The sequence below is a fragment of the Callithrix jacchus genome, chromosome 4 (genome assembly GCF_049354715.1).
Source record: "Callithrix jacchus isolate 240 chromosome 4, calJac240_pri, whole genome shotgun sequence".
Lineage (NCBI taxonomy): Eukaryota > Metazoa > Chordata > Mammalia > Primates > Cebidae > Callithrix > Callithrix jacchus.
In genome coordinates, this window is record NC_133505.1 from 153,456,958 (window position 1) to 153,483,676 (window position 26,719).

The window sequence follows — 26,719 nt, forward strand, 5'->3', positions numbered from 1 at the left end:
ACCACATTTCACTTCCCTCATCGCCAGACACCCATGTCACTCTTCTTCTCACATATATGTTCAATATTTGCCAAGAGTTTCAATCCAAATTATTATCTTGTGATTGCATTTAGTTGAAATATCCAGGATCTCCATGTCATGTATATGCACAAACATGTTTGCAGATACAGCCATATGTATCCACTCCCGTCTCTCATGAGCTGTTGAAGAGGAACACAGTAACTGCAATATAAACTCCACTCATAAAACAAAGTCGCAGGGGACACATTGCAGTCACTGATCATTCACAATTCTAATATTTGACTGAAAAGGTCCTGTTAAGACCTTTTTCCTGCCATCAAGAGGGACTTCTTTGGCACTGATTCTGCTGTCTTGGAGGAACTCCAAGTGATAAACTGTAAAATGGGTTTGCGAGCCCACACAGTATTACTCCAGACTTCCCACAACTACGATGTTATCTTCCCTCTCAATATCCATGAATACTAGTATTTTAAACTTTAAAACTTATTGAAAAGTTTTATTCTCTAAATAATTTAAAATGTAATTTTAAAAAAAACATGGGTACAAATTATGAAATTAATTACAAATACCCAAGTTCTAGAAGAATGAATAAATTAGATCTTTTCAATATTTGAGAAAAAATGATTATCAAAAATATTAGGGATCTGAGTTTTGCCAGTAACTTGTTAACTACAGGATAACTTAGAATTTGTATAGTAATGTAGTATAGAGTTCAGTATCATAGTAACATTAAAAACCGTTTCAAAAAAGCAAAAATCAATAACAGAATATGACTCAGTGGAATAGTAAGTTGGATATTTTCTGACTGTGAGAACAACTGCTAGCTTTTCACAATTTCCTCCTCTTCCTAGGAACAGAGTTATGCTATATTTTCCCAGCATCTCTTAAGTGAGATGTGGCCTTGTGTCTAATTTCTAGCCCATAGGACATGAAGCAAAATGATACATACCAGGTATAGACTGGCCCATATCATGCTGTCAATTGCAGTTCCCCTTTTGGTAGCTCAGTGCTGTTGAGAGCACAGCATTAAAGACAGAAAAGCCACAAGGAGGGACAGAGCAGGAGTCTGTCAATCACTACCTGGAGAGTTGTCAAAAAGGTTCATTTTGTACTTTATATGAACAAAAAGAAACTATATCATATTTAAGGGATATTTTTGGTGTGTTCATTAGTAGCTAGAATTATCTCATGATAAATTAATTCCTGCCAGAAATAGAGTACTAATGACAAGGTGAAAATTTATGGTGTTTCTTTAATAGTAGAGTACAAGTCAGTGAAGAAATAGTATCTCAAGCTTGAGGAAACCTGGAGTTCTACCTCACACTACAGCAAAATATTTGGTAAAACTGGAACCTGTGACAGCTTAGAAGTGAGCCATGTACTCAGTGGGCCTGGGTCTCTAAAATAAGTAATTGAATGTCTACTATTCTAGGCAGTATTTGTTTGTTTGTAATATCTACTGTTAGCAAGATATTTCAAATAAGAAATGAGTCCAGGGAAGAATTGTCCATTTTTCCAAAATAAATGGGAAAAAATAGAGAAATTTCTAAGATCACAGAACATACAAAAGTGAGAAAGAAGGTGACTTCTTGACCACAATTACTTGGAGATAAGGCTGGTATTTAAGAACCCATGCTCCTTCCATTTTATGTCTCCTATACTCTAACATGTGGATTCTGAAGTTCTACACCAGTGGCAGGTAGAAGAGCTTGGAGGATTTCAGGTGCAAGGTGTTTGAAGTAAAAACAAACTGTATCGTACATCACTTCTTGTCTCATTCTAGTGAAGACAATGCAGTTCCATGGCCACACCTAAGTATTTAACAACAAAGGTCCATGATATATTTTAGATATTTGTCTTGCCCAAATCTCATGTTGAATTGTAACCCCCAGTGCTGGAGGTGGAGCCTGGTAGGAGTTGTTTGGGTCATGGCTTGGTCCTGTCTTCGTGACAGTGTGTTCTCACAAGATCTGGCCATTTAAAACTGTGCAGCATCTCGCCCTACTCTCTTACTTGCTACGATTCTCACCAGGTGAGACACCTGCTCCTCCTTTTGCCTTCTGCCCTGAGTAAAAAGCTCCCTGAGGCCTCTCCAGAAGCAGTTACAAGCACTATGCTTTCTGTACACCCTGCAGAACCGTGAACCAACTAAACCTCTTTTCTTGATAAATTAGCTAGGCTCCAGTATTTATAGCCACTTGCGTAGCTATAAAGAAAATTATTAGACTGTGTTATGGTCTAACACAGTCCAGTAAAACTTCAACAACACACCTTTTTGTGACAAAGACTGTTAAGACTGCAACCTCTTTGTTGCAGCTATCTTCAAAGTAGACTCTATGAAGCAAATAATTAAATTATCCTTGGGAATTATGCCCAAGAAAGAATATGGACATGTGGGACTGCTGAAACAAATAGATTAGAGGCCCATTAATATGTATTTGTAAAAACTTGTACTAAGAAATTATGAATCTGCTATAAAAAGTCTTTTACTTTTCAGCTTTGCATCAAATATTGGACCTGCAAACATTTTCTGGTAGGAAGTAGGCTAGAAAACATTCTAGTCATTGTCCTCTTTAGATATTGCCACACAGAATAATAGACAATAAATAATTGCCAGAAGGACCTTGAATTTTACACTTTACACTTCACACTTCTTAACTGTGCACTTGACATGTTACTTAATCTATAGCTCAGTTCACTTGTCTGAAAAATGTGTTAAAAATAGAATTTATTTCATAGGGTTTATGTGAACTGACTCAAATAAAATATTTAGGTCTTAGCACAGAGTAGGAATTCACTGAAGTTTAGCTATTCTAAATTAACTAATTAACTAAATACCACATCTGAAAAAATCAGATATAATCTTTAAAAAATGCTTGCTATGGATTTGTAGTATTTTGGGGTTTGTCTCACTGGGACTCAATATTTCAGGCTGAAATTTTTATAGGTTCATGCAGTAAATGTTTAACATAAAATTAAACCAATGATAGAAGTGGTATTTAAGTAATCATACATATAGCAGTCTTCTGAAATAGGCTTATAGAAAGTAAAAAGAGCTGTATTACATGTAAAAGAAAACATTTAAATTATACAAATGTAGCAAAAGCTTCTTTTAGACAATAAAATAAAATAATTAGTATGGCAGTTGTAAACCACATAAGACTCATAATTGCTGTACAAAATATTTTAAATCAATTTTAGAGACTGGGATATTAAATTTTATCTCATCATTCAAGAGTATACTTTTTTCTTAAATTTCTTCCTCAATTAGACTTTATTATATTATCCAGCTGTGCTAATTCAATGCAAAGTTACTCCAACTGGAAAGATAAAGAAAGTTCATGGTTTGTATCATTGATAGTTCACTGAAAGAAATTATAGAACCCCTGGATTTAAACATTTGCCTTTAAGATATTCTAAAAGCACTTTTATTCATGTATAATAAAACCAGAAAGCATTATGAGTATTCTAATATTGCAGAATCATACAACATATTTACAGAGAGATAATAGAAGAAATAGGCATTATCTAAGGACCTTTAAACCCTCTACAAATAATTCTTATATTTTCTTAGATAATAAACTGTTTTGAAAATCTTATGAAAATTATGAACCTTCTCTTTTTTCCCCAAATACTTTGTACTCTTGGTTGAACATGTATTCAAAATTCCACGTGCTAGAATTTTGATCCGCAGTGCAACCATGTTGGGAGGTGGGGCCAAATGAGAGATAATCAGGCTGTGAAGACAGAGTGAATGGATTAATGCCATTATCATGGGAGTGGTTAGGTATCCTGCGCATGGGTTTATCATAAAAGGGGAGTTTGGCTATAAGATGACATGCTTATTTGTCCATAGGATGACTCAGCAAATAGTTCTTCACCAGCTGCCAGCAACTTGATCTTGGACTTCCCAGCCTCCAGAACTATGGGGAAATAAACTCGATTCTTTATAAGTTACCCAATCTCAGGTGTTTTGTTTTAGCAATAAAAACAGACAAAAGCAGTTAGCATGCACACAAATCTGCAGTGTTTTACATGATTGTTCACTTAGCTCCTGGGACCCTGAATCTCATTTATAAGATATATAAAACTTAGTTTGAAAATCTCTATTTAATAGCACATTCCTATCCAGATTTTACAGATTGATATTTAGCTAATAGCCCCAGTGTAGTGATACCAGTAGTTATATCAGCTTCTTGTCTAATCAATCTGTGTTCATGCTAAACCATTTAGCCGATATTTAAAATTTCACTCTTGACTAAACACTGGTATTATTTTTAATATTTCAACATTAAATATTACAATCCCATGTAAAATGTGTGAACTGTCCTATAATTTGGAGCAATTTTTTTTGTCATCAACATCATTTCTATAATACGTCAAGACCACATACTTTACTCCAAGTTTCTAATGTTATTTTTTTCTAAGACCCCACCTGGAATGCCCAAGTTTCCATATATTTTATCACATAATGCTATAAAGTAAAGGATAACTTTTTTTCAAAATACTTGTGTCACAAACTTTATTTTTAATATTATAAGGAAAAGTTCAAAAGACTTATTAAAGATCAAGGACAAAGCATTAATGTGATAATATTAAATATTAAGCTTTAGAAAACTTTAGGAAAGACATCAACATTTTGAATGCATAATGTACAAATGTGGGATATAATTTGGACCAAAATACTTTTACACTTTGTGATTTTTAAATGAGTTAGTGAAATGGATCAACTTGAATGAGCCATAGGGTGCCCAGATATTTGATCAAACATTATGTACGGTGTATGTTTAACATCTGGAAACTCAGCTGACTTTTGTAAAGAAGCCCAATCCTGCTCAGTAGCCAGGCTCAGAGAGGAACCCACTCTGCTTTCCTCCATCTCTCATGCTTCATACTTTCCTAAGGTGTAGAGAGCCAGCTGCTTAATCTTGAACCTGGAAAGTACATTTGATCTCACCCTCTTTCTTCTGTAGAAAGTTTTGCAGATAGATAAAACACTGATTTTTAAGATTTTATCCATTTTAACATTTAGCAGTCATCACTGTCAGGAACATCTTCTCCATAACTAGCCTTCAATTCTCAGCTGACACCTAAAGACTTTTCTCAATCTTTCTTTTGATTAGAGGACTTATTGGAAGGCTTTGATTAGATTGATCAGAGAGAAGAGTAACTGGACTGTAAATTACTGGTCACTGCTGAGGACGATTATGATCAATGTGGGTATCTCAAATGGTTTTATCTGATGATAGAAGTGCATGCAAAGTATGTTCATTAACATTTATTTTAAGAAGAGTAATGATTTTGCTGCATCCTTAAACTTAAGATCATTAGGCATATTTAAAAACATACTATTTCATACAAGGTATCACACAATACACAGTACCTTGTATTCCACATGGAGTAAATTGAATTATTAACTCAGCCTCTACAGACAAACACCTTAAAAGTTAGTTGGGGAGACAGCATACGTGGACATTAGATGATAACTAACATCATCAAACAAATGTAGCATAGATAAATGAGTAATGTAGGGAAAAAGCAATCTATGTGTTGGCAAGGTGTATGAGAAATGTACAAATTTCAATTTTGAAATGTAAAAATCTCCTGTAAGTTTGGCAGATTTTCATATCTCCATTCTAGAGATATACTGGGTTGACAACTAATTTATATTTTGTGGTCTTAAAAATATTATTCTGTTGTAAACATAGTATCAAATATAGTTAAATGTCAGTACATAAGTTTGCAAAAATAAAAATAAAATTTTAATTAAAAATAAGAGGCAAAAATAAATGGACTTCTATTTATTTGTCCAAAATATTTGCAGGACCAAAAAATACTGAATAAAATAGTCAAAGTAATTTCAGGGATAAGAAAAACATAACAAACAAATAATCAGTGCTCAAATGCAAATTCTACCAGCATTAAACATTTCAAACTAAATTATTTATGTCTTACATCTTCATGGAAATATTTATTTTACTTATGTCTTCTTTCTTTTTGAAATGACAAAATGACATAGAAACTCCTGAACTTCCTTTAAGTTCAATACAGAATAAAGATTCTATCTATGAAAGCAAAGAAATGGTTCAATTTAAAAATAATTTCTTTTGAATATGCTCATTTGTGGACCAGTCTATGCTACACTAACCAATAACTAGAGTATCTTTATATAATAACTCTTGGTCATGAGGTATAATAAGGCCTTAAATTATTAAATAGTAATATTGTGAACTTAAAATGAATGAGACAGGCTATACAATAGATACATCTTTGAGATTTAACATGTCTTAAGTTCATTTTACATCCTTTATGTATTTTTCACCAGCCAAAGATAAGTTCATTAAGGCAATTGAACAATCTGGAATGAGCAACTGACAGACGGATTTTGACTAAAATTTTCATGACATAATATATGTTTGTTTTCCAGGTTCTTCTGCAGTACAGACCCCTCATATGGTTATATATGCGACATTTACTCCTCTCTATTTGTTTGAAAATAAGATATTTTCATTAGAGAAGATGGTAAGCATTCAAGATTAGGAAACAGTATGATTTTGTGTGTGTGTGTGTGTGTGTGTGTGTGTGTGTGTTTACTTGCTGTGGTAGACGCCACATGAAAATTTAAAATTCTATCCGTGGATGTCAGTTTCCTTATCTTCAAAATTAGATACTCGACCTAAGGGATCTGACACATCCAAAATTATCTTAGATGATTGCAATAGCTTTGGGTAATTATTTTAAAAAAGGAAAAGAAAATAATATATAGTCACATTTAATTTTATAGATCCTTCTATTATATACAAAATGATTATATAGAATTTATGTATTTCAGTGAAAATCATAGAAAACTGAAAACAAGCCAAGGATGCCATTCCTATTTAACATAGTATTGGAATTTCTGGCAAGGACAATCACGCAAGAAAATAAAATAAAGGGTATTCAATTAGGAAAACAGGAAGCCAAATTGTCTCTATTTGCAGATGACATGACTGTATATTGAAAAGACCCCCCACATTGTCTCAGCCCCAAATCCCCTTAAGCTGATAAGCAACTTCAGCAGTCTCAGGATGCAAAATCAATGTGCAAAAATCACAAGCATTCCTATACACCAGTAATAGACAAACAGAATCAAATCATGAGTGAACTCCTATTCACAATTGCTACAAAGAGAATAAAATACCTAGGAATAGAACTAACAAGGGATATGAAGGACCTTTTCAAGGAAAAACACAAACCACTGCTCAGGGAAGTAAGAGAGAACACAACAGATAGGAAAACATTCCATGCTCATGGATAGGAAGAATCAATATCGTGAAAATGGCCATACTGGCCAAAGTAATGAACAGATTCAATACTATCCCCATCAAGCTACCACTTTCTTCACAGAACTGGAAAAAACTACCTTAAATTTCATATCGAACCAAAAAAGAGCCCACATAACCAAGACAGTCCTAAGCTAATTGTTTTCTTATACATTTAATGAATTGTAGAAAATTTAGAAAATGTAGTGAAAGGAAAACAATTAAAATATTGATAGTGTAAACGGTAAGGCGTCGGCCCTGTTAACATTTTGGCATATATACTTTGATTTTTCTCCTATACTATATTCTGTGTTTGTATGTGTGTACTTTTTACTGGAATCATACTTTATGTTACATTTGGAAACCAGCTTTTCACTTAACAAGATCTTGTTAACATTTTTTCATGCTGCTAAATTTTAATCAGTATCTTTAGTGTTTGCCTAGTATTTATGAATTTTCATTATTTTTAAGCTATCTATTGTTCTTGGTCAGAGAAAACTTTTCTCCTTTTCTTGTAATAGTGAAGTCCATCAAGTTATCATACAATTTATTTAAACAAATGTGCTACTGCATTTGGGGTTTTTGAATTCCAGTCCTATCTGGGGACTCTAGACAGCTAACATTTTATTATTAGGATTTCATGATGTGAAGTCACTATATTAAAATATACGACTGCCTTGTGCAGCAATATGATTACATATGAATGTTCATTTAGTTGGTTAGAAAGAGCTAAGTTTTAAAACTTGAATGGAAATTAGCTTGAAATACAAATATTCCAGTTGAATGATTATTATGCTTTACTATGTGCATTACATTTGTCCTTTAGATTATGCCTGGGGGGCATGTTTCTAACATTTTTCCTCTTCTTTTTCTTCACCTTCTTTCTTCTCTACTTTTTTAGATAAAAATAATTCCTTCTAGCAAAATTTTACCATATAACAGTGTTCACATCATAAGAGGATAATGTGCCATCCTGAATATGGCAGTTTCACTATTTTTAATCCAAAGTTAGAAAACATTAGCCTTGGTTAAATAGCAGAAACAGCATTTGGACTGAATATTAATGCCAGCAACATTCAGTAATCTAAATGTACTTTTAAAGCCTCTCACAAGGCAAGTCTCTTGCTAATATTAGGGCTGGCCATCTCATGCCTGGCTTTCTTTTAACCTCTTTGCATGCTACTGGCCTAGGTGCTATCTAAGATATACTAGTGAGTAAATGCTCTAACTCACTGGACTACTACTGAAGCATACCAGCAATGCCCCGTCAATGATAGACTGGATAAAGAAAATGTGGTACATATACACTATGGAATACTATGCAGCCACAAAAAGGAATGAGATCATGTCCTTTGCAGGGACATGGATGAAGCCAGAAGCCGTTATCCTCAGCAAAGTAACACAGGAACAGAAAACCAAACACTGCATGTTCTCACTCATAAGTGAGTTGAACATTGAGGACACATAGACACAGAGAGGGGAACATCACACAGCAGGGCCTGTTGTAGGGTGGGGGTTGAGGGGAGGAAATGTAGAGTATGAGTCAATAGGTGCAACAAACCACTATGGCACACAGATACCTACTAACAAACTTGCACATTCTGCACATGTATCCTGTCTGCTTTTTTAGAAGAAATTAAAAAAGAAAAGAAAAAAGAATACCGGCAATGGTTTATGGCATGCCATAGTCCCATGCCTGAGAAGTACTCAAACCCCTTTTAAAACCACAAAATGTAAGCACAGGATAAAAGCATTATTTAAAAAATGGGACGTAAAATAATCCTTTTGAACTTTTGGTAGTGCTACCAAGAAACTAAAATTTAAGTACTGTTTGTTTTTAATTTAAAAGACTAACATTAAAGACTAAAAACTCATATCTGTTTATTCATTGGTAATTCAACAGATTTTTGAATCATCTATTATATGCTAAACAATATGCTATGTTCTGAAGATACAACGATAAGCAAGATTGACAAGGTTCTCCTCACAAAGCTGAGAGTCTAATAAGGAAGGCTGACAATTGAGTGAATTGCAATAATACAGTTAGAACAGAAGGCATACAAGGTGCTTGCCACATTGTAGGTGTACATGATTTAACATTTGTTGGAGGAGTAACCAAGTGAACATATGGTTAAATGAATGGAAAAAAAAATGAATGAAAGACACATAACAGAAACACATCATTTTTTCTAATGGGTAGGTAGCCAGGGAAGTCCTCCCAAAGGAAGAACTGTTTAAGCTGAGACTGAAGAAGTTAAGCAAACAAATGGGATAAGGTGTGTTCAAAGGAGAGAGAATCTTATGTTGGAAAGTGTGGAGATGAAGGAGATCACTGGGTTCAAGGAACTACTGGATACTGAGATTGTAAGGGGAGAAGACTTAAAGGCAGCTTGAGGTGTGAGTGATGGTCAAGACATAGATTTTTATAAATCCTCCTTTTGGGGAGATTTAAGGTTTAAGGTGCCCAGAGGAAATAGCCCATTGTCTATAACAGTAAATAAGTGACTTCCAAGACTGTAATGAACTGACGAGTGTGTTACCGTCTTCCTGTCTTGCCTGCTGATTATTTTAGATTAACATTCTGTGAGGGTGACCTGGTAAATATCAGAATATAATAGAGATTCAATGTCTTAACAATATACCTATTGGAAAAATTTCTGTCTTAATGAAATTTTGTTAAATGCAGTTCATTGCTAAAAGTTACAGCCTCAAAGACAGTGAGATCAGCTGATAAAATAAAGCCAAGAACTTACATTTATTTAAAGAAGTGGTAAAAAATACAAGAAAATCAAGAACAAAACTTGGGAAGGAGCAAGATGTTATAAATTACCCTACATTATCCAACTTCTTCCTCCTCTGGGGTATTCTAAATGGTTTTAGTTTTAATTAGATATGGGAGTTTTAATAAAGGCTTCTTCACCTACCCAAATCCAATCCTTGCATCTTTTAGAATGTTTGAAATAAGATGGAATGAAAAGAGTGAAAGGGTCTTAGGAAAGGAAACTTCTAATTCAAGTCTTACAATGAATTATGCAGCAAATGTATATTGAGTGTCTATGAAAAACTCAGTGTTTCAGGCACTATTGTAATCTCTCTCTTCCCCTAATTGTCACCCAAGGAACTTTGAAATCCTTTAACAAACTTTCTTAGCATCAAACTATAACTATAATTAATAGCATTACTTTACATGAATCGGAAGTATTGTGTAAATACATTGAAAATAATATGAAGTACAAAGAAGAATTGTTGTATTTAAATTTCTTGTGCTAAAATCATGTTACTACTTTGGCAGGTTATTCAAATTATAAATAGGTGCTAATACTGGAATTTATTATTTGGACCAGTCCTTTACATTTCCAAATGCCTTAAATCATTTTATTTTCTAATGCTCTACAGTTTAAAAGAAAAAGGCTTTCTTTTTTAGACTAAAATTGGTTGAAATGGCAGGGAGAAATTAACATATGCAGAACAAAAATTATGACTACTAAAATATCTGGAACTTATTCAACCTATAAATACCACTTTGAGTGTGACTTCTATTTTGGATATTATTCAACTGTAACTTTTACAGTAATTCACTTTTTATAACTACTATACTAAGGCATTGTCTTTCCATTGAAAGAATTATTTTCAAGTGTTGGCTTGACTCATGGAAACGTTTAAAACCTGACAAGGTTTAAGTTGTAGAAAAAGGTTTAGATTTTAGAACATCTATGGAAAAGTTTCTTTAAAGATCCTCTAAGACATAATTCCAGAGTTTTCTGAATTTTTTTAGTAAGTTGCTAGATATTCAAAAGGGATAAAGAGAAAATGACAGTTTCCTCCACTTCTTAATATGGTGACTTTTAAAACCCATCGCATCCCTTTTCTCTGTATTTTGAATATTTATAATACTTTAAACCACTTTGCTGGATTCACGAGTGCACTGATTAATGCCTTCTTAAAATTATTATCCTGGGCCGGGCGCGGTGGCTCAAGCCTGTAATCCCAGCACTTTGGGAGGCTGAGGCGAGTGGATCACGAGGTCAAGAGATCGAGACCATCCTGGTCACCATAGTGAAACCCCGTCTCTACTAAAAATGCAAAAAATTAGCTGGGCATGGTGGCACGTACCTGTAATCCCAGCTACTTTGGAGACTGAGGCAGGAGAATTGCCTGAACCCAGGAGGCAGAGGTTGCGGTGAGCCAAGATCGTGCCATTGCACTCCAGCCTGGGTAACAAGAGCAAAACTCCGTCTCAAAAAAAAAAATATATATATATATTATCCTGACCTTGGGAAGAACTTTTCTGTCTCATGGATCTCCCACCTCAGCGAAGATGAAGCTCTACAGCAGAGTCATGAGAACAAGGCAGTTTCCACTTGAAGTAATAATTTGAAATAGGCTGCTGAGTGTGTTTCTGTTTCTAATTTAAGTGTCTGTTTTGTAAATTTACATGCTGGATTGTGGCTGTTGCATGGAAATCGTTGAGACAACATAACGAGGAAGAAAAATAATTATTAGTAAAATCAATCAAAATTGATTTTAATGTAGTTACTATTTCATTTTATTTTACTTTAACTGTGAAAGTCAGAATTTCGCTATAGTATATATCACTTTAACATTTACATACTTTTTTATTTCTTTTGCATGGTTCAGGCATAAATCAGTAACATAAGTAGAACTTATTCTGAATTATTCCAAAGCAGATTGGCTTCATGAGACCTAACATTAGAATATGGGAAATATCTGCCTCGGCAACTCCTTTATTTGCAGGACCAAGAACAGCCTCTATTCCCGGTTGTTTTCTGAATTCTCCATTGCCACATGTCATCATGGAAATCTTCTTTGGAGAAACACATTGTTAGGGGAGGAGGGCATAAAGTGTAGACAAGACAGCTGCTTACCACTTTATTTACCTGAACACATTCAAGAAAGGAGCCTTAAAAAAATTAGGTAGCAATGGCTAGTTTATTTTTGTATTTACACATTAAGCACTAGTGTTAAAGCATTAACCTGTAAAAAATAATGGCTGATTAATTTTGGACTAAAACTGATGTGCTAAGATTTTGTATAATCTCATAGAATCTTGAGCTTTTAGAACTGAAAAGTGTCTTCTAGTTCCAGTCTCCCATTTTGTAAATAAAAAAACAGGGCTCCAGAAAATTTAAAAGATGGAAAGAAATAAAAATGATAGTAATGCTTGTATGGAGAGAAGTAGAGATATTGGGTGAGTTTTTTTCTTATTACTACCATATTGATTTGTTGCTGATGGTATTTTTATATTGGGAAAGGTATTACTTTCAGCGGAGGAGAATGCTTTTCAATCTACTTTCCATCTCTTAGGCAGATTCTGCTGAGAAACTTAGAGAATATGGGCTTTCGCACATCTATAGCCATCCTGTGCTGGTGACTAGAAGTAGGTCTTGTCCTCTGGTAGCACCACCAAAACCACCTCCTGTACCTCCCTGGAAACTCATTCGTCCAAAAAAGGCAACTGTTATAACAGATGAAGCTCAAGGTATGTATCATGTTGTCTTCAAATCCTTCTAATTAATGTGTGAAAGCCTAACAGTTTCATTTGTGATGAAAGATGTATGTCAGGGTAAACCACCCAATGTTGCTTCTGAAACCTACCTTTAATTTTATGCCAAAATTTTATGTCTTTAAAAGATTAATTCTTCACATCTCAGAAGATGAGAAGTTTGGTTAATGTCTAAGTTGACCACATATATCAAGCTCATTCTTTGAGTGATGGCATTGTTATTATTAGTGTGATAGAAAAGTAGTTTGTAGCAAAGTGCATCTGCTTTTATGCTTACAAACACTTCCTAATTTTCCTTCCTTCCTTCCCTCCTTCCCTCCTTTCCTCCTTCCTTCCCTCCCTCCCTCCCTCCCTCCCTCCCTCCTTCCTCCCTCATTCCCTCCCCTTCCTTCCTCCCTCATTCCCTCCCTTCTCCCTCCTTCCCTCCCCTTCTTTCCTTCCTTCCTTCCTTCTCTCCCTCCTCCCTCCTTCCCTCCCCTTCCTTCCTTCTTTCCTTCCTCCCTCCCTCCCTCCCTCCCTCCCTCCCTCCCTCCCTCTCTCCCTCCCTTACCTTCTTCTCTCCTTCTCCCTCCCTCCCTTTCCTTCCTTCCTTCCTTCCTCCCTCCCTCACTTCCTTCCTCCCTTCCTTCCTTCCTCTTCCCTCCCCCCTCCCTTCTTTCTTCTCTTCCTCCCTCCTTTCCTTCCAGCCTTTCCTGTATTGTTTCTTGAACCAAAGGCTAGCAACCATTTAATGCTTGAAAAGAAAACAAATCCTTTATTTTTAAATGATATATTTTGGTTAAATTCACAAAGCCTCTTAAAACAGTTATTCATTCAGGGCATCAAGGAATAGTTGAATGAAAAGAAGAATAGTGAACACATAGGTAACTTCTGATTTTGCTACTGATTGCTGTGTGATTCTACATGAGTAAACATTCTTTAATACACTGGGGTTAAAAATCTAACAATTGGTAGGATGCTGTAATATCAGTGTCCTACCTAAAGGCTCCTCATGAAAGTTTCTTTCTAAATTGAAAATTAACAGAAAATGGGCATAGAACAGTCAAAGAAAATTTATGTATTCCATGTCATAGTCTCCTTTTTTTCCTAATAATCACCCCTAATGTTTAATTTCATTGTTCACCATGGTAATGCATGTGCTGTGTCCCTTATTCATTGAGAATTTATTTCCTCTAGATCAGCCTCGGACTTCTTTAGGAATATCTGCAAAACCTCTCTTGACCTGCTGCTTTCTTTTTATCTCATGATCTTTTCTTTGCTATAGTTTTTGCTCTTCCACTGCCGTATTCATACGTTACTTCACATTTCCTCTTCATATCCTAAGCAATTGTGTTACAGAGGTTAACTAAGGGAATGCTTCTTTTAGTAAAAGACTTTTATAGAAACTCATTCCTGTACTTGAAATAGCAGCAAATGCCAAGTAATAATTCTATAAGACATTGCTAACTTTCTCCCTTGAGACTTAATTGTTTTACATACTCTGAAGAAATCGAAGAGTAGACAAAAGAAATTGAATACTCGAAAGATCTATAAATTCTTTGAATAATAACTTTATGTATGTTTGTATATTCCTATTTCACTCTATTGAAGTTGTCTGAGTAAATAGTTAATCTAACCAATACTGTATTAAATGTTAAATTCTGCATGTAATCCTGAAAGATTTTTAAAAATGTACACGATACTTTCTAATTGCTACTACTTTTCAGAGTTAATAGTAAAGAAGCCTGACCAGTTCCTTGAGATTTCAAGTCCGTTTTTTAATTATAGAATGACTCCATTTACAATTCCAACAGAAAAGTAAGTATATAACATTCTTCCTCACCAATGCGTCTTGTTAGTAAATATTTCGTGATGTATCTGGTTAAAAATAACACCAAATGCAAACATTTTGAAGAATATGAATTTAAAAATAAGCCCAAATATATGTAAAAACTTTAAAAGGCTATTATCTTGAATTTTTATAACTTGTAGTTACACTAATCCACTTAATTAACAAATAGTTTTTGCTAATTTTTTGGGTGTGTTATGAACTGAATGTTGTATGAATGTTGTATTCATAGGTTAAAGTTCTGACTCGCCAACGTGGCTACATTTGGAGATAAGGCCTTTAAGAAAGTAATTAAGGTGAAATGAGTGATAAGGCTGGGGTACTGGTCTGAGAGGATTAGTGACCTTGTGAGGAGAGACAACAGAGTTTCTCTCTCTCTCTCTCTCTCGGTACATACACAGTGGAAAGGCCATGTAAGCATGCAGAGAAGGCAGCTGTTTGCAGGCAGGAAAGAGTGTCTTCATAAGAAACACACCCTGTTGGCACCCACCCTGACTGATCTCAGACTTCCAGTCCCCAGAAATGTGAGAGAATAAATTTCTCCTATGGAAGCTGCCTAGCCTGTGGTATTTTGTTTTGGCAGCCTGAGCAAACAGATAGACACCTTGGTACTGAGAAGTAGGGTGCAGCTGTGATAAATAGCTGAAAGTGTGGAAGTGGCTTCCACATCATCCTTGGTTCTCTTTCAAATAGGCTTTCTCATTTTTCCCAACATGGATAGGCTGAGAATTGTCCAAATCTATTTCTCTTTTCTAGCATTTTACTACAAGGAGTCAAGAGAAGCCAAGCCACACTTTCAACACTGGGCTTGGAAATTTCCTCAATCCAATATTTAATTTCACTGCTCACAAGTTCTACCTTCTGCAAAACACTAGAACACAGACAACTCGGCCACATTCTTTGCCTAACAAGGGTGGCTTTTCCCAATAACATGTTCCTTGTTTCCATTTGAGACCTCATCAAAATGGCCTTTACCATCCATATTTCTACTAGAATTCAGTTCACAGACACTTATGTATTTTCTAAGAAGATTGAGGTTTTCTTTATAGCTCTCGTCTTTTCTTTGTGGGCTCTTTCCAGAATTGTCTTTAAAGGTCCGCTCACGGCAATGTAGGTTTTTTTTAGCATGTACCTCGAATCTCTTCCAGCCTTTATTACCCAGTTCCAAAGCTGCATACACTCTTCTAGGTGGTTCTATAGCAGCAATCCCACTTGTTAGTGTCAAGTTTTCATCTTAAACTATTTGAGCTGCTATAACAAAATACCATAGACCAGCGGCTTGTAAGCAACAAAAAATGTATCTCTCATACTTTGAGAGGCTGGGAAGTCCAAGATCTGCATGCCAGCAGAATCAATTTCTGGCAAAGATCTGCTTCCTCATGCACGGCATCTTCTCACTGTGTACTTACATCATGGAAGGGGTGAATGAGCTCTCCTGGGTGCCTTTTACAAGGACACTAATGTTATGCATGCAGGCTTAATTGAGTCACCTCCCAAAGGTCTCACCTTTTAATACCATTATTTCAGGGTTCAAACTTATATCTCAAAATATAAATTTGATGGGGGAGGCGTATGCACACTTTCAGACCATAGCACCTTCCTTACTCTTCCTCTAGCAAGTAGTGTGTTCTATCAATGTGTTTTGTAAATGAATCCAGTTCTTCCCCTAAAAGAAATAATATGTAAAGCTGCTAAAATAGTATGTTTCAGCTTTTTCTATTCCCTATCTACGTGAAAAATCTTCAAATATTTGACAACATTTATATATGCATCACGCGCTCTCTGATCGTTAGGTTTCTCGATGTGTAAAAGAATCCTGTGTAAGTTATTTTCCAGTCCCACTGGATATTTCAGTTTCAAAAGACAATGGAATTTCTATTCCTGGTAAAGCTACTATGAATTAGGCTTCTGTCATTTGGACATAAGCAGTCTTAACTGATACTGCAATATAATAGAAATGAAATGAAATGTTATCAACAGTGTCACTAATTTAGTCAAAATTTGTGCTATATTAACTACTTATAATACACACGTTATTAATATATTAAATAATGCCTTTCCTTCTTAAATAGAACATACTCAAAGATATGCTTGCCTCCCTGATGAATCATACTTAGTATTACTATTCTGTCTTCTTCTAATAGAGGGACCTCAAGGACTTTGAGGAACAATTACCCTAACATTCAATGACCTGAAACTACTGGCTTTTCCAGGGTTTTCTTTCAGTGATTGGCTTAGTTGAAGTTTTAATTTTGCTTTCATAGTACTCATTATTTCTTTTTAATTCTTAATATTGTTAGCTTTCAATAGCCTTCCCTTCTCCAAATTAGTCTCTAATTTTCTGGGTGTAATGAGCAACATCACCAAATTTTTAGAATTAGTTAACCTTGGCTTATATATACTTATAATGAAGACATTAACAGTTAATATATGGGCTTTGTATCCACATTATAACAACTGGATATTTAAAATACTACCTTGGAAGTAATAGGTGTTTAGTAAATATTAACTGAACTGAAAATATTTTGAAGTGCCTAAGTTATTCAGTATTTTAAATTATGTTCTTTCCTGTATGTTAGGCACTAGGCACTTGTGGCTATATACCTTTTTTTAAAGTTAATTAATATTGGCTGGGTGCAGTGACTCATGGTGTAATTTCAGCACTTTGGGAGTCTGAGGCAGGCAGATCATGAGGTCAGGATTTCGTGACAAGCCTAGCCAACATGGTGAAACCCCATCTCTACTAAAAATACAAAAATTAGCTGGGCATGGTGGCAGGCAACTGTAATCCTAGCTATTCTGGAGGCTGAGGCAGGAGAATCACTTGAACTCAGGAGGCAGAGGTATTATATAAAATTACAAATTAATTCCCTTAGTTGAATTAATCACATTTTAAGTTCTCAGTAGTCAAATGTTCTAAGTAAACATTTTCATCATTGCATAAGTTTCTTCTAAATATTAAAGGGAATGAACAAGATGATCTTCCCATAATTGTAGCATTTTTCTATAACAGGATTATATTATTTTTAGTCTTTATTATTTTAGCCTGTATTTCTATTCATAGATTAAAATGAGAAAAGATCATTCATTTATGTAATACAACATAACTAAATGGCATTTTCTTTGCCCTATTAATAAGAACAATTGAATATAATTGTCCTCAAATGATAGTTAAAACATTTCAACCTTTTAAATTAATTTATTTAATAAATAAAAATGTACGCTTTCATGGCCCATGTACTAAAATTTGTATCACTGCAGTGATTGTACAAAAGCAATATTTCTTAAGTTCCCTTTTATAGTAAATTGGTCAAAAGAAGGCCTACTTAAAATGTTCTTTAGCATCATAAAACTTAAAAAAATAAATTAAATGAGCCCTCTTATCCCAAAGATGATTAAATAAAAGATTGAGGGGACATAGAGGATTAACTAGCAAGGGCAGTATTGTTTTTGGGAGGGTAAAATGTATTCATTAATTAATCAATGAAAATTCTGACTTTAAAAATAAAGTGATATTTAAAACAAAGATACAATTGAAAAATGCCTTCACTTTCCTCTTTCATGTCGTCAGTTTTACTGCTGTGGTGAGATGTCACAGCTGCTCAGATTATGTTCCTAAAAGGAGTAGACAGCATAGGAGGGCAAGCTGGTGAGAGATTAATGGTGGTGATAAGAAATTGGGATATTGGACCAAGACAGAAGAGAGCCAGAAAGCCTTGGTGTATTTCATATTTAGAAGTACTCTAATGTTTTTCTTGTTTCTAGTAATTATGCTGATGGGAAAATCTGTCTGGCTTGATAGACGTGGCTACTATTTTAGAAAAACAACAACAAAAGCGTCTTATCTACCTCAATCATTAGTACTGATGAATATTTTTAATTATTACCAGCTAATTACATTACAAGATTAAATGATTGTCATAGAAAGGTGAAAAACCAGGTGTGTCATTCTTAGGGAAAAAAAGAGACTAAATACAACAGCAAAAACAATGAAGAACAATGAAGACAAAGAAGGAAGGAGAAGGAAGAGGAACCCATATTCACTAATATTTGAAAACATGACCATAGGGATAGAAAGAAAGACTGTGAAGTTGGGTCTGAAATTTTTATTGAATTGGAAGTCACCAAGAACTTTACAATAGCAATAACCATTGTATTGGATGATATGAGTGCAGGGTATGATGGCTGCCACTATAATTGTGGTAATTTTTAATGTAGCAATAGGTGGCTAATACTTGGTTATATATCAAAAACTAGAGAATTTACACTTTGAATTCGTGCAGTTAATTGTACTTCAATTATCCTTCAATAGAGTGAAAATACAAAAAAGAAAGTATATAAAGTGGTTTAAAAAATAAAATAGAAATTCTAGAAGCAAGAAGTATAATGACTGAGACCCAGAACTCAACAGATGTGTTAAGAACACATTAGATACAGACTAAAGGAGAATAAGCAAAATTGAAAATAGATTAGAAGATAATATCCAGACTAAAGCAGGGAGACAAAAAAATGGGAAAATAGTACAGTTAGGACGTATGGGACATGCTGAAAATGACCAATGTACGTGCCAGTGGTTCTCAGAAGTAGAAGATAGATTTGAAAATAATTAAAAGATCAAATCTTAATGGCCAAAAGAATCCCATAAGGAAACATTTAGGTCAAGATTCAGGAAGTCCTAAAAACGCTAAGTAATATAAATACAAAGGAAACTGCAGCTAGACACATCATGGTAAAATCAAAGACAAATATAATGCAATAATGTAATGCAATAAAAGTGAAATAGATACTGTTATACAAAGTAATATGGATGAATCTCACACACACACACACACACACACACACAATTTAGACTAAAGAAGTCTGGTACAAAAAGTACATGGTTAGTTTTCAGTTATCCTAATAATATACAGTAAGAAAAGAAAACATTTAAAAAGCAATATATGGTGTTAGAAGTAACCGATGTGGCTATCTGTGGTGAGGAGAGTAGGCTGTGATGAGGACGTGCCTCTGGCAGGGTTTGTGGATTGCTAGTAATAGGAAAAACCTTGATCTGAATGATGGTCATTGTTTAAGAACTTTTAAACATGTATTTTAAGTTTCAACAAAGCTTTACTAAAATTATTGAATGGTACCATTGGTCACATATATGATGCCCATTAGATATGGTTTTAGTCTTCTGTTGGATGTACTATAATCTATGATAGAAATATAAGCTGATGAGAGAAACGCAGTCAAAATTTAGATCTTATCTAGTTCATTGTAATTTCCTACTTTTACTCTTCATATCAAAGGTAGTTAATTTACACTTTATTTATTCTACTTAAGTTTACAGTGCTAGAGTTATTCCTCAAATATTTTACCTTTAAATCTTTGTCAGTTCTATGCATTGACAATTGAACATTGAAAAGTGGGTGGGGAGGGGGCGATATACATAGACAAATAGTGGCAGTTGTCAATGTCAAGCCATTTGGGACAGCATTATAACCAGAAAAGACAATTTTCTGCTACTTTAAAATTTTATTATTGTTAACAAATTAATAAATCTAAAGATGATTTCCTGCTACTTTGGTTTTAAAATTTTGTTATTGTTTCAAAATGATAAATAAATAATTTTATTTAATAAATAAATTTTTTCTCAAACTTTGGGTTTTTGCTTTGATTTGTTTTGTTTTTAGAGATGGGATCTTGTTACTTTACGTGGCTGGTCTTGAACTCCTGGGTTCAACTGGTGCCTCTTGCCTTAGCCTTCTGAGTAGTGGGGACTACAGGCATGTTCCACCAAGTCCAGCATATAATTTGTGTTATAATTTCTAATAAATCAATGTAGTAATCTCAATGAAAACTTAAACTAATTCATTAAATTTATTTAAATATTTTATGTTGCATTTACAACTTTACTGGTTTTTCTCTTCAAGCACTTTAAAAGCCAAAAATGATAGCAGAAAAAGTCTTCTCAAGTATTTAAACAACTACAAAAGTCAAGTAATCAAAATTATGTATTTGTAGAAATTTAAATTTTCCTATACATACTATAAATGTTTACAAACCAAATTTCTCCTATAGCTTTCAACTTAAGCATACAACTAAAATTAAACAGTAAGCTATACATTTAAAGGCCTAATTTGTATATTATGTAACATGCTAAATTCTTTCACATATTATAAAAACCCACACATCATATCTTAGTCTGTTTGAGTTGCTATAACAAAAATACCATAGACCGGGTGACTTATAAACAACAGAAATTCATTTCTCACAGTTCTGAAGTCTGGGAGTCCAAGATCAAGGTACTGGCAGATTTGGTGTCTGGTATGGGCTCACTTTGATAGATGGCTTCATTTTTCTCTATGGCCTCACAGGGTAGAAAGGGCAAAAGATCTCTCTGTGATCTCTTTTATAAGGGTTCTAATGCCAGTCATGAGAGCTCTACCCTCATGACCTAATCAAAGGCTCTACCTCCAAACACCATCACACTGGGGATTACGTTTCAACGTCTGAATTTTGGAGGAACACAAACATTTAGTCACACACAGAATTTTTCTAAACTTAACACAAAAATGTTAATACTTCATGATTTCTGATTAAAGTCATGCTTAAGGCTACTCATTGTTTTAGTCAGTTCTCCAGAGATACCAAATGAATGCGCAATATAGACATTGACATATAGATAAAGATATAAATAAAGACATATGACAGCAGGTGTCATTAGAGGAAGTGGCTCACTAGTTACGGAAGCTGAAAAGACTCAGGATAGGCTGTCTGCAAGCTGGAGGTCAGTAGTGCCTGGTTCAGTCCTAACCTAAGGGCCTTAGAACTAAGGAAGCTGGTAACTCTCAGTCTGAAGACAAAGGTCTGAGAATCCAGGGAGTTGTTGCTGCAAGTCCTAGAGTCCAAAGGTCAGAAGCTCTGGACTTTTGATGGCTAAGGGCAGGTGAAGAAGGGCATCCCAGCGCCAGGAGAGAAAGCCAGTTCACTTTTCCTCTGCATGTTTGTTCTACCCAGGCCCCCAGCTAATTTGATGGCACCCATCTCCATTGAGGGTGGATCTTCTCTCAATCCTCCAAGTCACACGCCAATCTCCTCTGGAAGCACTCTCACAGACACACCCAGAAATAATGTTTTACCAGCCACCTAGGCAGCCCTCAAGCTGGTCAAGATGGCACCTAAAATTAATCACCTAAGATGATGATTTTGCCATTCAAAATAATTATTATATCTCAGCTAATTTATTTGCATATAAATCAGGGATTTTGTGAGTTGTACAAAATAGAACTGCAGACCTCAAGGACTAATTATCTTACAATTTCAATAGTTATAGTCAGCCTTTTAGAATCTCTATGCCAATAGGGACCCCAAATGGGTTAGTTTCATAATGTGAATTCTCTGAGTTACTTACATTTTTCTTTTATCTTTTTTCAGCTGTATTAGTTGATTAAAGTACATGAAATTCTAATACCCAAATACAGGTGGCTTCATCACCTGATTGGATTTGACTAATGTATTCACCACTTGAATGTGTTATGAATTCATTTACATATTCATCTTTTCTGACAGAGACAAATCAGAAATATGTCAATGGCATTTCATCCTATGTGATAGACATGTCTCTTGTCATGCTTTGCTGTGCAGAGTTCTCAGGTCAACGTAAGAGCAAGCCTGTTTTTTAGTGAGCCTTTGCAAGTGACTGCTATCACCACGTTCTACCTTAAGAACCCTGTCATTGTAGCTACACTCCAGGTTTACCCATTCTTGACTCCTGGCCATGTCTGGTAGAATCGGAGACTCACAAGCAAGTTTGTGCTACCCTCTAGTGGCAGTTTTGTGTAAACCAGCAAAGTTTAATAAGAAGTGAATTTTGACAGAACCCTAACTGGAAAAAAAGTCCCAAGTTGATGAAGGGTATCTATGTACATGGAACTTAATTTCATCTTTGAAATACATGTACTTAAAAATGCATATACTATAAGAAATGTCTTTATCATACCTATAAAATTCTAGCTATGGCAAGAGCAATTTGGAGTCATATCAGCAATTACTTGAAAGACTATATGCTTGGGTAGCTGGTATGAATGTAACAGTTATAAACTTAAGTGCTCAGGACTCATAATTAAATTTCTAACTCTTAGTTCTGTTTTACTGATACATCCCCACTCTGATACTTAAATAAATCAATTGCAAATGTCAAATTTCTGTTTTGATCATCAAAATCCAAAGATGAGCACCAAAGCTTTAAAACACATAGTGTTCTAGAATTGTTTTACAACAATTTGTTGGCTGACATACAATATTTTAGTAGCACAGAAAGTTGTTCAATGTTTTAACAGGAAGTAAAAAAAATTACTGGTTGTAAAAGAATGAGAATAACAAATGAAACACAATCAGAACTTTCTATTGTTGACAAAAATGCAGTTATTTAGTAGTCACTTTAAACAAAAGATCAAAATAACGGAAGTTTGGGGGTCTTGTTTTCCTGTTAGGCATGATATGCGCTCCTTAATTAAGAAAGGAATAACCCCAGGATCTGGTTTACCTTCCGTCAGTGAAACTGATGAAACTGCAAATAGCCAGACAGATTTGAGTCAAATAACGAAAGCTACATCTCAGGTAACTATGTTATTCTTACTATTGACCCAACTCTTAATGATACAAGATTTTTTCCCTTAATTGTGAAACATACTATACACACAAAAGAATATACAATGTAGATCTGAACAGTATGAAGAATACTGTTAAAATAAATATCATATGTATCTATCACCTAGGTTAGAAAATGGAATAGTCATCAGCTATAGAAGTTTCCTATGTGTTTCTTCTTGGTTGCATTTTCTATCTGCCACTCAGATTATGGTATTAACTTCATGCTTTTCTCATTTTGCCAATTATAACTTAACTTCTTGCTTGTGAGATTCCTCTTTTGTTTCATGTCTCAGTTCATTTCAGTAACCAATGATATTTATTGTACGAAATTATGCTACAAATGGTTTTTAGTCTACCACAGTGTTAGTGGCTATATTTGTTGCTTCTTGTTTCCTACGATTGCAAGCAAAGGTACCATGATTTTTCTCAAATGTCCCTTGGTATGTCCTCTAGAAATATGTACAAGAGTTTCTTTAGTTTTAGGGTTCATACCCTTTATGTGCTATGGCTCCCCTTAACATTTTTTAAAACTTTAATACTTTGGAAACAACTCGTCTTTTTCTGTGTTTTAATCAACTGAGAATTGTTGATGAGGAACAGTGGAAAGTAATGTAATTAGCACTATGAGAGAACATACAACTTCACTATTTGGTGGTTGAATGACTACTAAGCATAGTTGCTATGGTTGTCATAGGAATATCAGGAATGTAGGACCACATGAAATACAGCAGGTCTAATACCTGCTGTAATTTCAAAGTAGGAATCAGCTTACATACTTTTGTAAGATAGTTAAAACAACTATAGTACAATGTAAAATACTGTGACATTTTGTGGAAAGGGTCACAAGTATTGCTGTCAACATGGTGACCACTTGCCTATATTGACAAATTGAAACTGGAAAAAAAAATGGCGAGTGTCAGTCAAACATGTAATGTCTTTCTAACTATCCACATTAGATATTTAACTATGAGCTTCATTGGATACCAGATTAGGAAGCCCTGTTCTAGGATATGAATCTAGGAGTCTTCGGCTGCTTGACCTTACAGTAAAATGCCAAACCATTTTACTAACGGGTGTAGTAATACCCACGCCTGTCAACACGGAGAGTTTTCATTATGACGGCATTTGGTACTGTATGAGGTTTGCTAATGTGGTGGATATAAAATGTTATTTTATTATAAATGCATAATTTAGGCAGTATAAAGTTGAATCTTTGTTTTTTAAATACATTCTGCCACTTTATGCCTTTTGATTGGAGAATCGAATCCCTTTACATTAAAGGAAAGTTTTGGTAAGTAAGCACTTACTACCGTTATTTCATTCATTTTTTTCTAGTTGTTTTATAAATCCTTTGTTCCTTTATTCTCTCCTGTTTTCCTTTGTGATTAGGTTATGTTTTTAGTGGTTTGCTTTAATTTGTGTGTCTATTATAGCTTGTCACTTTATGGATACCATGAGGCTTACATAAAACGTCTTATGGCTATAACAGCATATTCTAAGCTGAGAGCAACTTAACTTTGATCACATACAAAAACTCTACACTTTTACTCCATCTCTCCTATGATTTATGTTTTTGATATAACAATTTACAATCTCTTATACTGTATAACCCTTGACAAATTATTATAGTTATTATTTTAAATACAACTTTTCTGTTAACCTTCATACTAAAGATATGTGATTTAAACATCGCCACTACAATGTTAGAGTATTCTGAATTTGACTGTGTACTTACTTTTAACAGTGAGCTTTATAGTTTCATTTTTTAATATTACTAATTACCATTATTTTCTTTCAACTTAAAGAATTCCCTTTAGTATTTCTCATAAAACAGGTCCGATGGAGATGAACTCCCTCAGCTTTTGTTTGTTTGGGAAAGTTTTTATCTCCACTTCAGTTTTGAAGGATATCTTTTCTAAGTAGAGTATTCTTGCTTAATATTACTTTTCTTCAGTATTTTGAATATATTATCCCACTATCTCCAGGCCTGTGAGGTTTCTACAAAGAAATTTGCTGAGAAATTAGAACTCCTTATTTGCTTCATTTCTCTTGCTACTTTCATAATCCTCTCTTTGTCTTTGATTTTTAACAGTTTGATTACAGTGTGTCTTGGTGTAGTCTTATTTGGATTATATCTGATTTTGAAGACCTTTGACCTTCCTCTACTTGGATATATATCACTTTCCCTAAATTTGAGAAGTTTTCTGCTATTATTTCTTTATGTAAGTTCTACTCCTTTGTCCCTCTCTTCTCTTTTTTAAACTCCTATCACTTAAATATTTGCTCTTTCGATACTGCCCCACTAACCATATAGTCCTTTTTCCTTTTTTTTCACCTTTGACTGCATATTTTCCAATAGCCTGTCTTCAATTTCATAGTTTATTTTGTTTGTCTGCTTGATTGATTCTGCTGTTGACACTGTCATGCATTTTTAAAATTCTATTTCATTCATTGTAATTTTCATATTTCGAATTTTGGTTTAATTTATTAAGATAATTCCAATCTCTTTGTTAAATTTCTTGTCTTAGTTGTTCACTGTTTTTCAGATATCACTTAATTATTTTTTGGTATTTTTGAAGTTCACTGAGTTTCTTTAATAATCATTTCGCATTATGTGTCAGGCAGATTATAAATCTCTGTTTCATTAGAGATTTATTTTGTTCTTTAGGTGGGGTCATGTTTCTGTTATTGTTCTTGATCCTTGTAACCATGTGTTGGTGTCTGTAAATTTAAAAGAGTAGTAAATTATTCAAATCTTTGCAGACTGGCTTTGTCTGGGAAGTCCTTCACCAGTAAGATCATCTAGAGATTCTTAGTAGGTTGCCGACAGACAGGTTTGTTACTGTATTCCTTGAGCAGGCTAGCCTAGTACCTAGATCAGCAGGTGGGCAACCTGGGCACCTGGGTCTGCAGGATTGGGTCTAGAATGTGTGTCCTTGGAAACCAGCCTGAAGTCTGGGTCTATAGAAGCTATACTGATGCTGGCATAGACCTAGAGTACTAGGTTCTGCAAGGGTTGACCTGGGGACTCAGTTTATAGGGGCCAGACAGACACCAGGGTCTACAGGGGTGGCCTGGTTCCTAGGCTTGCTAGGGATCTACTTTACTGATTCACTAGTCCGGCCTGTGTTTGGGTCCAAGGCAAACTCCAGTGCTTACTTCTTTTTCCTTCTCCTAAGTAAAGGATATCTCTCTTTACCTGGATGGGGAGTGATATGTGTGATGCAAAACTGTCCTTCCTACCCTTTTCAATGTGTCTTATTTCTGTGCTATATCCAGTTGGTATAACCTTTCACCAAGTTTCTTTAGCTCTTATGAAGATATTTTCTTATGTGGATTATTGCTCAAATTGATGTTTCTGCAGAGGGCAAATACAGGAAAATCCTATTCTGCCATATGACGGATAAG

The 26,719-nt window shown here is 34.6% G+C and overlaps 1 protein-coding gene across 8 annotated transcripts in view; it reads left to right on the forward strand.

The window, feature by feature from the left end:
- The window catches only part of ADGB (androglobin), a 211,305-nt gene that overhangs the window by 93,723 nt on the left and 90,863 nt on the right, over positions 1 to 26,719 (forward strand). For all 8 annotated transcript variants that reach the window (XM_054254494.2, XM_054254496.2, XM_003732751.7 and 5 more), the window contains 4 exons: positions 6,449 to 6,543; positions 12,648 to 12,822; positions 14,553 to 14,643; positions 23,152 to 23,278. In XM_054254494.2, the coding sequence (XP_054110469.2) occupies positions 6,449 to 6,543; positions 12,648 to 12,822; positions 14,553 to 14,643; positions 23,152 to 23,278 (488 nt within the window). The remainder of the gene's footprint in view (positions 1 to 6,448; positions 6,544 to 12,647; positions 12,823 to 14,552; positions 14,644 to 23,151; positions 23,279 to 26,719) is intronic.